Source organism: Aulonocara sp. 'chitande type north' Nkhata Bay, linkage group LG11 (genome assembly GCF_057382095.1).
Source record: "Aulonocara sp. 'chitande type north' Nkhata Bay isolate Kocher_YH1m ecotype deep benthic linkage group LG11, A_spYH_male_GT1.1, whole genome shotgun sequence".
Taxonomy (NCBI): Eukaryota; Metazoa; Chordata; class Actinopteri; order Cichliformes; family Cichlidae; genus Aulonocara; species Aulonocara sp. 'chitande type north' Nkhata Bay.
The window spans coordinates 4413113-4427595 of record NC_141354.1 but is presented as its reverse complement, the minus strand read 5'-3'; the positions used below and the strand labels follow the sequence as shown (position 1 = coordinate 4427595).

At 42.8% G+C, this 14483-nt stretch overlaps 1 protein-coding gene and 1 long non-coding RNA gene across 3 annotated transcripts in view; one reads left to right on the top strand and one right to left on the bottom strand.

Moving 5' to 3' along the window:
• LOC147318358 (uncharacterized) overlaps positions 1–2526 on the bottom strand; it is an 8353-nt gene extending 5827 nt beyond the window's left edge. Inside the window, exon 1 of the long non-coding RNA XR_015131448.1 lies at positions 2351–2526. This is a non-coding gene — a long non-coding RNA (uncharacterized LOC147318358). The remainder of the gene's footprint in view (positions 1–2350) is intronic.
• Positions 1713–14483, top strand: kpna5 (karyopherin alpha 5 (importin alpha 6)). 2 transcript variants are annotated; one of them, XM_086310269.1, is made up of 14 exons: positions 1713–1870; positions 6689–6822; positions 7259–7360; positions 7443–7542; positions 7997–8091; positions 8473–8604; positions 8824–8912; positions 8982–9081; positions 9216–9379; positions 10512–10590; positions 10678–10803; positions 10891–11018; positions 11428–11606; positions 12162–14481. In XM_086310269.1, exons 2-14 carry the CDS (start codon positions 6694–6696, stop codon positions 12347–12349), a joined length of 1611 nt encoding a protein of 536 aa, XP_086166395.1. In that variant the 5' UTR covers positions 1713–1870; positions 6689–6693; the 3' UTR covers positions 12350–14481. The 2 variants fall into 2 exon arrangements, with proteins under 2 accessions (XP_086166395.1, XP_086166396.1); XM_086310270.1 differs by lacking the exon at positions 1713–1870 and adding an exon at positions 1913–2049 and having other exon boundaries at positions 12162–14483.

The following is a 14483-nucleotide window of genomic DNA, read 5'->3' as shown; positions in this document are numbered from 1 at the left end:
CTGTACAGAATAGAATAAAATAATATACTATATACAGTAGAATAAAATAAAATAAATATACAATAAGATAAAAATAGAATACAAATACAAATACTATATACAACTGAGTAAAAATACAACGATGCCAGAAAAGATTATTGCACTTAGTATTATTGCATATGTATGGATGTGTGTGCTTGATCAGTTAAAGTCTTTGTTGTGGAGTCTGACAGCAGTGGGGAGGAAAGACCTGCGAAATCTCTCCGTCCCACACCGTGGGTGCCGCAGTCTCCCACTGAAGGAGCTGCTCAGTGCTGTCACAGTCTGCTGCATGGGGTGGGAGACGTTGTCCAACAGGGATGACGAGTCCTGCTTGATCCCTGCGCCGAGATCTGGTACAGGACAGCTGTGATGATGCATCCAGGAGACGCAGCTCGGTCCTGATGGTCTTCTCATTAGTGCTTTTCCAGGGTGAATGTTGATGATGATAATATCATCATATATATTTAATCTCGGTAATATTCTGGGTATTTATATTTGAGCTATTTCTTCTATTTTGTAGCTTTGTTACATAATGTATTATTTGATTTAGTTCAGGCTGTTGCTGTTCTTATTGTGTTGAATGAAATGAAAAGAACAAATTACACTTGTATGAAACCTGCTGCTGCTGTGTTTTTAAATCTAACGAGCTGTAGAGTGCTCATGGATCTAAAACTTTAAATCTTCAGTTTTATATCATCTTCAGTCTTGTCTCAAGTACAACGTTTAATTTCCAGGTAATTCTTTAACAGTACTCTGTGGAGTGTGCAGCTCATGTCATCTCTGTCTAAGGGAGAGTGCTGAAGCATTCAAACATAGACTATTAGAGTAGCACAGGTGTGTAGCATTGCTATCTAATTAACAACAGGGATACAGAGTGAGTGATTCTTATAGTATCAAGTGTTAGATTATAATATTATTTTATGCCATGTTATACCCCTAACTAAAGATTGTGAATTATTATGTAGTTTTAGTTTGCATTAGTCTCCTGAATTAGAAGAAGCTGATAACTATTGCATTCGTTAAACTGATTTGCATTACATTAGACTGCTGATTTATTGTGGATGAATGATATTGTTTTATGATGTTATAAGAAATACTGTTTGCAGAAAGTCATCGCCTTATTTGTCTGATTAGAACAGAACAGAATATACTGGAGTTTTCTGCCCCAACTCAGCAGGAGCAGATAAACGGGGAGCCAAGGTCGTAGCTTAGGCGCCGTGTGAGAGAAAGCATGTGAATGTTTAGGCTTTTATGATAAGGTGGGAGAACCAGAGGCTATAAGAGTTTGAGCAATGCTCCACCATTTGGAGATCTGAGGCTGTCTGCATACGGTGTCCATCTCCCACGCGTGTGTTCATTAAAATCATCGTTTGACTCAACCCGGCTGGACCAGTGTTGTTATTGTGGTTTTTCATCCCCAATATTTTGAACCTTAACACAAGTTAACAATCAGAATCTAATCAGATGCGAAAGAAGACCCCTGGACACAAATCAGCGTGATGAGAATGACTAATAATGGCAGACAAGCATATTTGGGAAAAATGAGAAGAACTCTCGTCCCGTCCGCTGATCTATGATCTATACCGCATCAGACACCAGGGGGCGAAAGAGACGTTTTGGCTTCATGTTTGTGAAGCTCTAGGTCGTCCATGGGGAAAAGGGGGCGGATTTGGCTCTTTCGGCTTCCCGTACTATACCGGTGGACGGAAACGGGGGTGTTGTTGACGCGCGGGGTTTGCTGGGAAAGTTTTAGTTTGACGCCATTTTGGATTAAGAAACAGAGGGAGTAGTCGAAGTTGCAGGTATTTCACAGCCGTGCGTGTTTTCAGCTGCATCAGAGCTTCACTGGGTAAGAATCGGGGAAGGTTATGTAATAAGGGTAGAGTTAGTAAAACCGCTGCATTGAATTTACAGCAGAGATGTTGACCACAAGTTAGCATTAGCTATCGAGTTGTCCGGGAAGCTAATTTAGGGTCTAACCAGGAATAAGTTGGCCAAAATCCGTTTTGTTCTGTTTCACGGAGTGAGGTTAGTTCCTGCAAGCTAGTAAAACGACGTGTTACGAAATCGGATAACGTGGGTATTCACTGTTCATGTTGTCTGTTAAATGTGTGCCTATACTCTCAGGAGTGGAGGGATTTAAGCAGTTAGGAATGACCTCCTTCCTGACCGGGAAAGCGGGTCGTGTCCACTTCCCTGATAAAGAAATATCCTAGTTTAGGAGCGGCTATCGCTGTCATTGTTTGCAACGCTTCAGTTTAGAAGAAGGTGAACGTTAGCGCTCATCATCTGTGGAGGTCCTCTTAAGATCTCGGGTAGGAGAACTCACTTGGAGGTGGAGATTGCTGTGACCTTAAATACTCTACAGTTTTCCAGGTGGTGCTGCATGTCTTCTCCGACTTGCTGAATATTCCCGAAACGATTCAAACTTGGTGTCGATTTAGATGGAGACGAGGTTCCGAAGGTGAAGCCGTTGTTCTAAACAGCGCTTTACTTTGGAGGTGTGGTTCGTTGTGTGGCAGTGATGTACCGTTTCTAGCACATTCTGTGGGAGACTTGGACTATTGTTCTCTAATTGCTGTTGAATTGCTTCTGTTGTACTATTTTCTGTGGCTACAATAATAAAAAACAATAGTGCACTCTAATTTTGAAATTAAGTTAAATAATAAAGGGTTGAAAGTAGGACTGCAACGATTAATGCGAATAATTTGATTATAAAATTGACTCAAATGCTTCGTTGAATGCATGGCTCTGAATTATGCAGATGAAATGTTAACTTCAGTTACAGCTCGGACGGAAGCGATACTGCAGCAAACGGGGGTTTGAGTCTAAAGGGCGGCATTCATGTCGAGCCTTTCGTAACATTTTTTCAGATTGAAAGTGGCATTGGGTTAATATTTAAACATATTAAAATAAAAGCTTGTTTTCGGACACTTGGTGTCGTAAGCCCCGCCCTCTGTTCAAAGATGGCCGTTCACAGTGGACACAGATGCCTCTTTCACTCCTCTTTCCAATCATCTGTGTTCTCTGTCCAAAATGTGAACATTGGCATCCTTGAAAGAGTGACCTTCGACCTTTAGATGATGATGTCCAGCCCACAGAAACAAAGGTCTAGATAGTGACTATAAAATCTTCTGCAGAGCTATCAAAACTCTGTATTCCAATGCTAATAAGATAAGATAAGATAAGATAGAACTTTATTAATCCCTCGGGTGGGTTCCTCTGGGAAATTCTATTAGAATGAAAAATGGCACCACTTCTCGTTTTAGTCTTAATCGAGGTGTACGCCAAGGTTGCCCGATTAGCCCTTATCTTTTTTTACTTTGCACCCAAATTCTTGCCTCTCATATTTCGAATAGCCCTGTGAAGGGTATAAACATAGCAGACAGAGAGATTGTCATCAGTCAATTGGCAGATGATACCACAATTTTTCTTAAAAATGCCAGCCAAGTGCCAATTGCTTTACGTGTAATAGAGGATTTCTCAAAAGGGTCTGGATTGGTCCTAAACTTAAATAAATGTCAGTTATTACCTGTCAAAGAGTGTAATGTTCAGAGTATTTGTAATATAACAGTTAAAAATGAAGCAACATATTTAGGTCTGATTATCTGCAAAGATCCAAAAGACAGAATTTTACTAAATTTTCCCCCAATTATTAAAAAAATCTCAAACCAAATTAAATCAATGGTTGCAGAGAGATTTAAGTTTAAGAGGAAGGGTATTGCTCTCAAAAGCAGAAGGTCTGTCTCGACTGACTTATGCAGCAATTTCTCTGCATGTGGACGGCAAAACTTGTAAGGATATCGACCGAATGCTCTTCAACTTCCTCTGGAAAAACCGGACACATTACATCAGAAAAAGTGTATTGATGAATGACTATGAACACGGTGGTCTCAATGTTTTGGATTTTACTACTCTAAACAATACATTTAAGATTAATTGGGCTAAACATTTTCTTAAAAATCCGGTATCCATTTGGAATTTTATTCCTCACTACATTTTCTCTAAGTTTGGTGGTCTAAGTTTTATCTTAGGTTGTGATTATAATATAGATAAGCTTCCAGAAAAGCTCTCGATGTTTCACAAACAACTTCTATTAGCTTGGTCCCTTATATATAAACACAACTTTACACCCCATACGTGTCCAATTTGGAATAATAGGAACATAGTGTATAAAAATAAATCATTATTTTTTTCTAGGTGGGTTGAGAAACGGATTGTTTTAGTGAATCAGCTGTTTAATCCTAATGGGCAGCTCATGTCCTACTCAGAATTCTTAAACACCTATAAATTTCCAGCCACACCCAAAGAATATGCCATATTATTTGATGCAATACCTACGGGTATTATAATGCTTTTTAAAGGTATTCAACCTTGCATATCATCTGTTTCTCTCCCCAACCCTTTAGATTCACACATAGGAAGAATCTGTCTAACAAACCACAGTAAAAGTAATAAGAATATTCGTGCTTTGTTCCAGACAGAATCTCTAACTGTCCCACATGTGGTCTCTTATTGGAATTTCTTTGTCAGTGACATTAACTGGAAAAGAGTATGGACAATTCCTAACAAGTATCTGGTAACGAATAAAGTGAAGGAAGTCCCATTTAAAATACTGCATAAATTTTATCCTGCTAATCATTACATGACAAAGTTCAAAAGGGACATAAATGTGAACTGTGGATTTTGTGGAAGCCATCCTGAGACTGTGCAGCACCTCTTCTGGATCTGTTCATACGCTAGAACATTTTGGAAAGACTTCAGTAGATTCATTGCTGGACATCTCTACAAAGACTTTACTGTGAAATGGGAAAATGTTGTATTTTGTTTCTTTCGAAGGCAAAAAAAAGAAGATGTTTACTTTATAATAAACTTGTTAGTTATCTTAGCTAAATTTTATTTTCACAAATGCAAATACAGTAACAAAAAGCCTAATTTTAAACATTACTTTAATGATGTTTTATGTTACATAAAATTGATTAGTGGATCACTTAACAAAAAGGCTATGAAAACTATTACTATTTGTAGTAATTACAAATTATTTGAATGTTTGTAATTCTTTGTATTACACCCCCTGGCATATGTTAATTTTGTTCTGATTGTATACATGTTCTGTATACTGTTTCTTAATAAAGTTTAATATTTGGAAAAAGAAAAAAAAAAGATAGTGACTATAAAAGCCACCGACCGAGAGCAGTCACAGGGATCACAGCTGGTGTGTTTGACGTGTTCTTTGGTGTGCGGGGAGCTTACCACAGGCTTCATTTTGACTTTTGAGCTGGTGGAATAAATTTGTGGTACTGCTGCCTTTTGTGGCATAGTTTTATGGCATGTTTTGAAAAATACTGCATTTTGTTCGACATCCAAACGACAGCGAGTCTCATTCCTTCGCTCATCTGAGACTTCTGCTGTCCCTGTCCGGCAGCATAGAAACACGCCTGCTCGGCGCGTTCCAGCCGGTAGACATGTTTCCAGTTGGCAGGTGTGAATAAATGATGCATTTGCAGCCTGTGGTAGGAAAACAACCTCACAGTGAATTACATGCAGGCAGCTTTTACGATGCAACCATTGAACCCATGTACATGGAAAAACTCAGGATACATCGAGTATATTCGATATATCGCCCGCCCCTACCCGAGGGTTGTTAGGTTGGACGCTGATTATTGATATTACCATCTACACCATCACGTCTTGTTTTCAGCAGCACAAAAGTGTTGCATCAAAGCACAGGGCAAACTTGAGAATGCTAATATGTTTGCTTTCCTTCATTGCAGACACGCTTGGTCTTTTAAAGGTTTACAGACACAAACTCACTCGCTCGTCCCATCAATCGTCCCTTCAAGGCGGTGAATCGCCCGTTTAACGAACTAGTGAAACGGCCCCAAAGCATAATCTGTCAGTGCCATCAACTCCTACGGTGCTTTACCAGCTCCTTTTTTTTCAAGCAGTTTTGAATGTATTGGGAGAGAGAATAACAATCATTGACTCCGTATATAGAAATAATAATCATTGCATTACTATAAGGACTCACAAATGTCAGCAGATTTGTGAAGGCCGATTGCTGAAATGATTGAATGGACATAAGAGAATGTAGTGCACTGGGAAAGTATCCCAGGTGTGTTGCTAGCAGCCTGGACAACCACAGATGGTCCCACAGCCACTCTGTGCTTAGGTGGTTCCTGGTTTGACACTTGGCATTCAAGTTCGGTCTTTGTTTGATCAGACCAGAGAATTTTCCCAAGTCCTTCAGGTGCTTTTTTTGGCACTCCAGGTGTCTTTCACCTCTTACAGAGTCACTTCTGTCAGGTGACTTTACCATGCAGGCCTAATTCTCGTAGTGCTGCAGAAATGGTTGTCCTTTGCAAAGTTCTGCTGGAGCTCTGTCAGCGTGACCATCAGGTCTCTGTCCCCTGCCTGACTAAGGCCCTCGTACCGTGACTGCTCAGATTGGCAGGGCGGCCACCTCTAAGAAGAGTCCAGGTGGTTCCAAACTTCTTCCACGGAGGCCAGTGTGCTAACTTCAAGCTGCAACAAGTTTTATGCACCATTCCCCAGTCTATTTCTCCCGCGCACACTCTGCTTGTTGATGTCATTTCGTATGTTGTAAAGTAAAATGTACCGAGGCTTCAGCACGGTGGTGACTGCATCAATCTGCTTAAATCCTCAGACACAATGGCGAGTCCAGGGAAAGACAACTACAGGATGAAGAGCTATAAGAACAAAGCGCTGAATCCTCAGGAAATGCGTCGAAGGAGAGAAGAGGAAGGAATTCAGCTACGCAAACAAAAAAGAGAGGAGCAGGTGATCTTTGCTAACGTTTGGTGTATAAAATGGAATTAAGCTAACAGAGTTCAACATGTGTGTGGGACTGTTATGGTCCTGTTAGCACCTGCTGTGTTTTTCCTATCAGGGTGTGAGTTCTGCTCTCCTGCCTTTGCTACCAGCTAACTGCACTCAGCAACTGGGGCTCAAGTTCCCATTAAAGAGTTGTGTCCATGTGGCTTCTTGCTCACTCTGTGTCTGTGTGTTTGGTTAACATTGATTTTGCTGAGCTTTTGTTTTTTGACTGGTTTGTGTTTCTCTCTTTACTTTGGTCCTGATTCTTCTCCGTCTCCATTTTCAGTCTGGACTTCTTTACAATATTCAGGCTGCATCTCTGCTCCGATCACCGCCGTCTCCTGCAGCCTTTCATTTGTGCGTCTGTGCATTTATTTAATGTGTGTCTGTATGACTGCAGCTGTTCAAGAGAAGAAATGTCTGCATACCTTCAGCTGATGACTCCATGCAGGAATGTCCGATCCAAGATCCAGACATCAGCTCCACAGTACCCATCACAGCTGTAAGTGTAAGCTGCCTCTCTCCTGTAGGTTTGCTGTGCTGTAGTCTGAACTAAACATGAACTCTCTGATGCGTTTGTGCAGGATGGAGTCATAACAGCAGATATGATTCAGATGATCTTTTCTGAAGACCCCGACCATCAACTAATTGCTACACAGAAATTCAGAAAATTGCTTTCCAAAGGTGTGTCTCTGTGACGTTTAATGGAAGATTCGTGTTTCTGTAGTCTGTTTACTAAAAGAGAAATAACTGTTTGGACCAAAGTTGAACAGAGAAGCTGCCAAGTTATTTTATTCTGCTTCCACCTGGCTGTCAACAACAGGCTCTGCTCTGTGTGCAGCTTCTGCAACGCCTCGTTTCTACAGGCGCAGTGCTGCCTCAGTATCAAAATACTAAAGTAATCATTTCCCACAACTTTATCAATGTTGCACCACACCTGTGCTGGCTTACACAACAGAGATTAAACCAAGAGAAACACACAAAATGACCTGAAAAAGAAATCTTGCTCTTTGAGGTGTTTTTCTGCAGAACACAAATTGAATTGGTTTTGTGAAACAGCCTGTTGCTCTGTCTGTGAAATGCCTTTAACCCTTTAGCAGGTTTGTGCTCAAAGTGTTCACTTGTTTCTTTTGCACAGAACCCAGCCCCCCCATAGATGAAGTGATTTCCACTCCTGGTGTTGTGACTCGGTTTGTGGATTTTCTGCAGCGGAGTGAAAACTGCACACTGCAGGTCAGAGAATCCAACACTGTACACCTGAGAGTATCAGGACATCTGGATGTCCCACTATCAGATAACAGATGTGTTCCTGTGTCACGTGTTCACCTCAGCAGACGTCTACAGTCAGATTATTGCTCGTATTTCATTTATTGTTTCATTTTGTCCTTTTCTAATTTGTTATTAGTCTCAAAGCGAGTGGGTGACATGGTGCTTCACAGGGCAGCAATTTACATGTTGCTTTGTTATGAGTCATATTTATATGTATTTAATAATAATAGCTAGAATGTTGAAATGATTGGTAGGCGTTACACAGCTATTGTGAGCATTGAACCTCCAGTTGTATCGGGTAAAACTGTTGTTGTTGTCATATTGTCCACGGTGTGCTCGTAACAGTTCGAAGCGGCCTGGGCACTGACCAACATCGCCTCTGGGACCTTCTTGCACACCAAGGTTGTGATTGAAACAGGAGCTGTTCCCATTTTCATTGAACTGCTGAACTCAGAGTACGAGGATGTGCAGGAACAGGTGAGAGTCACATGATAACACCTGCTTAGTTACAGGTAACCTGCTCATCTATAGTGAGTGAGTTGAGATGTTGAGCTTTTCTAACAGTTTCAGGACTTTTGAGAGGCACAAACCTGAATGTGTGTAAACTGCTGTGGTAGTGTTTGACAGGACGAGTTTTAGTGTCAAAGGCGGTCTGTTGGGCTGTGACGTAGTTGAAGCATGTTGGCTGTTTTCCAGGCAGTGTGGGCACTGGGGAACATAGCGGGCGACAACGCTGAGTGCAGAGACTACGTACTCAACTGTGGCATCCTCCCGTCTTTACAGCAGTAAGTGTTCGTCGTCTGTCTGCGTTTGTGTGTCAGAGCTGCACTAACAGCTGGCTCTGCTCTGTGCAGGCTGCTCGCTAAGTCCAACCGTCTCACAACAACCCGAAATGCAGTGTGGGCTCTGTCCAACCTGTGCAGAGGGAAAAACCCACCACCAGATTTTGCAAAGGTCAGCCCCGTCATTGTTGTTGAGTCACTGAATACTGGAGCTCATTCGCCTTCCTCCTCCTTAAAGTCATATTTCCTGTACTGATCATGTGGTTCCAATATTAAATTGTCCCCTTGTCTGTGTTATTTTGTCAGGTGTCTCCTTGTCTCAACGTTTTGTCCAGGCTGCTGTTCAGCAGTGATCCAGATGTGCTGGCCGATGCGTGTTGGGCTCTCTCCTACCTGTCTGACGGCCCCAATGAAAAGATCCAGACGGTCATCGACTCCGGGGTCTGCCGCAGGCTCGTTGAGCTGCTCATGTACGACACTGACATACTCTTTGGTTGTTGTTGTTGTTTTTTGCACATTTGTTGAACATAAATGAAAATTGCTCCCTAAATGTAAGAGCTGATTGTGCTGTGACAAGCTTTGAGTGTTCCACGTAGCTGTGAAGCAGTTTCAGCCCCCTGTTCTTTGCAGAATTGAAGGGCTGTTGAGCCAAAACGTAACGTTGGATTGGATTTAAGTGTCATGAGTGTAGCTGAGTTTCCAGTACGAACTGGCTGGACATGGTCCTTCACAATTTTCTGGGAGACAGCTGAAATGATTCTTGCGTCAGTCATGGGGAACACTGGCCATTTGCCCAGTTGGGTTAATTGAAGGGACGCTCCACACCAGCCCTGTAAGTGCTGACACGAGCCCATTCGTTCATTTTCATTGCTGATGCTGTATTGCCCAATCAACACACTTAAGTGCCACAAAGTAAATAAACGGCAGACGAAAATGACGCAGACTGAATCATCAGCACGCGAGCATGAGCGTTTTCAGTGGGGATGAAAACAATAGTGTGGCCGCGGAGACCAAAACGCTGTTTTCAAGTTTATCCAGGTTGGTGTAGCTGAGAGGATTATTCCTGTGTATAGTGAAGGGGGCATGTTGAGTGCTGGGTATCGGCTTGGACTGAGAGCAGGTCAGATCGGGGGTGGTGACACTTAAAGGCAGCCAAAAGAAGAAAACTGAAACATTAATAAACGAAGTACTGTGGTGAATAAAAACTGCTGGATTTAAAAAGAAGGGATCAGCGTGTTGAACAGAAATGTTGGATTAACAGTCGGCGGTATTAGTTTCCCTTGCAATGAGCCTATTCATGCACAGTGTCTAAGCTCCAGCTTTCAGTCCTTTGAGTTTCTTATTGGTGGTATGAAACTTCCAGAGTCACAGGTTCTTTTCTGATATTTTCTTGTCTGAGAGCGTCTGTTCTGTTCGTCTGTTTTCTTTGGGAGACGCAGCGTCCAGTAGAACACAATCAGCTTCCTCTGATTTCGTTCCCTGGACGATTTGAAGCATCAAACGTTGTTTTCTTTTGATGGCGTAACATTGTTGCACAAAGAATCTGTCGTTTCTGATCCCGTCCACGCTTTGCACGTCTCACTGTGTGCCTCCTGTTTCCAGGCACGGCGACTACAAGGTTGTTTCTCCTGCCTTGCGTGCAGTGGGAAACATCGTGACAGGAGATGACATCCAGACTCAGGTACAGCCTCTGTTTCTTCCATCGGTGCTGCTTGGCCTTTTCTCATTGACAGCATTAAGATCTTTGGCTCCTCTGCTTTCGTCTCAGGTAATCTTGAACTGTTCAGCACTGCCGTGTTTGCTCCACCTTCTCAGCAGCCCTAAGGAATCCATCAAGAAGGAGGCCTGCTGGACTGTGTCCAACATCACCGCAGGAAACCGAGCTCAGATTCAGGTATTCTGCTGCGGCGTCTCCGTTTGTCGTGGCGAGATGAAGAGCTGCTGTTCTTTGCTGCTGACCACATTTTTCTGTTTTTGTCAGAACGTCATTGACGCCAACATCTTTCCAGTACTGATCGAGATCCTTCAGAAGGCCGAGTTCCGCACAAGAAAGGAGGCTGCGTGGGCAATTACCAACGCCACCTCTGGGGGCACTCCCTCACAGATAAAGTGTGTTTACCAGACGTCTTAAAAACACTTGATGTGAAGATTCCTCCTTACGTAGTTCTGGTGCCGTGTTTCCCACAAATACAAACTTGAGTCACAGTTCAGTGCGAGTAGTTGCACCATGTGATGAGTCATTAAAATCCACCAATGTTAGCTGAGCACTGCTTCAGATGGTGCACCACACTCTTTCCTACAAACACCACGTGGATGTTAATGTGACTCATTCAGACTGTTAAATCAACAGCGCTGGTTTCATTTTACATGTTCATGTATTTGGTTTGTCAGATTTCACTGTGCTGGGACTTCTCTGCACATTTGCACAGCAGGAATTGGTGGAAATCCAAAAATCACTCGTGCTTTATAAACAAAGTGAAATGCTGCTGAGGACTAACGTCTGTGCTTTCCGTGACAGGTATCTGGTGTCCCTGAATGCCATCAAACCTATGTGCGATCTGCTGACAGTGATGGACTCTAAGATTGTTCAGGTGTCACTGAACGGTTTAGAGAACATCCTCAGACTGGGAGAACAGGAAGCCAAACAGAATGGAACTGGCATCAATCCGTACTGCGCTCTGATTGAGGAAGCTTACGGTAATGCTCGCAAACCACCAACAGAACATTCACGAGCTTTCATTCACTCAGAAAAGTGGACACGTTCTTTTGTGTCGCGTTTGGTTCCACACCCACCGAGTGTTCACTGCACCTCGGTGGGGTTGCTTCTTTCTCGGCACTTCTTTGTAACCGAGCGTGTTTGCAAGAACGTCTAAGTTTAAAAAAGTGTCAAATAAAAGTGAAAGCTTTGTTTAGGAAGTTTGTACGTGAGGGCAGAAGGCAAAGTTTGGACATTTTAAGAATCACAAGCTTTATAGGCATGCTGGTATTTTTGTCTCTCACACACACACACACGCACACACGCACACACACACACACACACACACACACACACACACACACGCTGCTGGATGCAGGAGAGGAACTCGGGGTTCAGTATCTGGCCCTGCCGTACTTTGGCACACAGACAGGGATGGAAACAGCAGCACTTTGATTAGAAATGCCTGCTGTAACTATATTCACAGGAGCTTTTTGTCACTCAGTGTTGAAACTTCTGTCGTGTGAAGATTTGTGCGTTTGCTTCCATTCTTTCAGGATTGGACAAGATTGAGTTTTTACAGAGCCACGAGAACCAGGAGATCTACCAGAAGGCCTTTGACCTGATTGAACACTACTTCGGTGTGGAGGAAGAGGATGCCAGCCTGGCTCCACAGGTGGATCAGAATCAAGGCCAGTTTGTCTTCCAGCAACAGGAAGGACCCATGGAGGGTTTCCAGCTTTAATCCCACTGCACTTCCTTAGTTCGGTCTTGTTGGACTTGGAACGTCTCTGCAGCAGACCCGTCTCTTCTCTGCTGTGCAGGATCTTCACGTGTACTATGCCTGAGATTTGTGAAAATAGAGATCAAGCGTTTGGCTCCTCTGGAGTCCTAAATAGAGAGCTGAGCTTTACCCGTTTCCGTACCGTTGATAAAATGTCTCTGCCATCGAAAGCCGACTCAAGTCAAAAGGTTTTGAAACCTTGTTTTCAAATTTAGTGCAAAATCACAACGTTAAGCTTTCAGTGGTGTTTTTTTAATCATTCAAAATGATGTTAATATTTATGTCTCCAAGCCATCATCCATATCCCTTTGTGAATGTGAAACTACCTCTTCAGTCTCCAGAAAGAAGAGTGAAAAGGGAGAGAAAAGAACACCGAGCATTGCTTCATTTTTCCATTGATGTGGAAATCTGAAAGGAAATCCGAAATGTTCAGATCAGGGTCACCTGTAGAACAACACTACTGTATGTCCCAGCGCTGCCGTCTGGAGCAGCGGCACATCCACCTTTTACTTCTAAAGGACTTGAAGAACGGAGGGCTGCTGTGTCTGCTGAGCTCGTTAGAAACAGAAGAGTCGGAGCTTTTTTCCTGCATCGAGCAGCGGCCTGAGTTAGTCTGTGACAGTGTTAGCTTTTCATTGCTGCTAATTTCAAACGTTCTTTCAGTTGATCCGCAAGTTATCAGGACGTGGCAGGTAATGTCTGTGACACGATGCTGTGTGCAAAACTCTTTCCCGTGAGATTGTTCAGTTGTCTGGTTTGCCAGTTATCTGTCTTAAATTATTTCTGCCTGGTGTGATGGGATTTCCTGAGCGACCTGGAGGGTTTTGTATATTATATATACATGTAAGTGCAAAGACGATATTTAAGTGGCTGTGGGAATAGGTTATATGCAATATTTTTTCTGCTTGATATGCAGTTTTGACAGTTTCATTTTGAACTTTGAATATTTCCACTTTATTTTTTCATGTTTTGTTGTGGTCGAGGTCTTAAGGAGGAAGCGGAGGCTTCTTTCCTTCTTCGAGCTCCGCCCCCGAACACTTTTGATACGTGTCGATTTGAGTACAGTGACATCAACTGGACGCAAAATCAGTCTATATTTATGTGAAGGAAAACTATTTGTAATGCAGAATTTACATCAAGCACATTCAATCATATAGTTTTCTAATATTTCTGGTTTCTCTGTTTTTCTTTTTTTTGTAGTTTTTGGGTTTTTTGCTTTTGGAAGTTCATTTGCTGTGTTCCCGTCGCTCGTGGATTCATGTGTTTAATTGTCAACAGCCGATGTACAACAGTGTGATACTATAATATGCAGCCTGTGGTTCCTGACACACGGAGACCTGATGGTGGAAGCTGTTGTAGTCACTGATCACGTGTGAGGCTGCAGCTATATGATGTAAAAAAAAAAATAATAATTAAATGCATCCATTGGATAAAAACGATGTGAGCTGTGGTGTGCTGTGAGTATCTGGAGGAAAGTTCTCGTCCTGTTTGACTTTGGTGTTTAGTCTGTGAGGAGGACGACCAGCAGGTGTCCCTGTGCAGATGAGTCAGATTGTCTCAAAGCCTCGCTGCGACCTGTGCCGGCTCGTTTGAAGCTGAAGCTCCGGCACGAGTCAGTCACACAGCTTCAGAAACACTGGGCCGAGGCGGGGGCTGAACAGAGTCACGTGATCGATGACGTCCGAAGCTTCGTCACTGCTTCAGCACCTTATTCAGTGTTTTGTAAGGAACTGAATCACTGGCAGGATGTGTGCTGTGTTTGGGTGATTTAGCGCGAGGTTGCGTGCCACATAATTAGAGACATGAAGCCAAGAAGAGCTCTGCCTGTTTCTAAATAAAAACCAGTTCAATTTTATTTAGCAACAGTCACCTCAAGACGTGTTATAGTGTAAGGTAGACCCTACAGTAATAACTGCTGGTAATAAATCATCAGCGATTCTGCTCCCAGCTCTAAAGACAAACACTGCAATTATAGAAGTTATAGTTTATATAAAAGCATCTCCTGGTAAATTACATAATCAGGTGGAGGCAGGGACCTCACTTCACCTACTACAGAGGTTCCCAAAGTGTGGGGCCCGCCCCCTAGGGAGGTGCA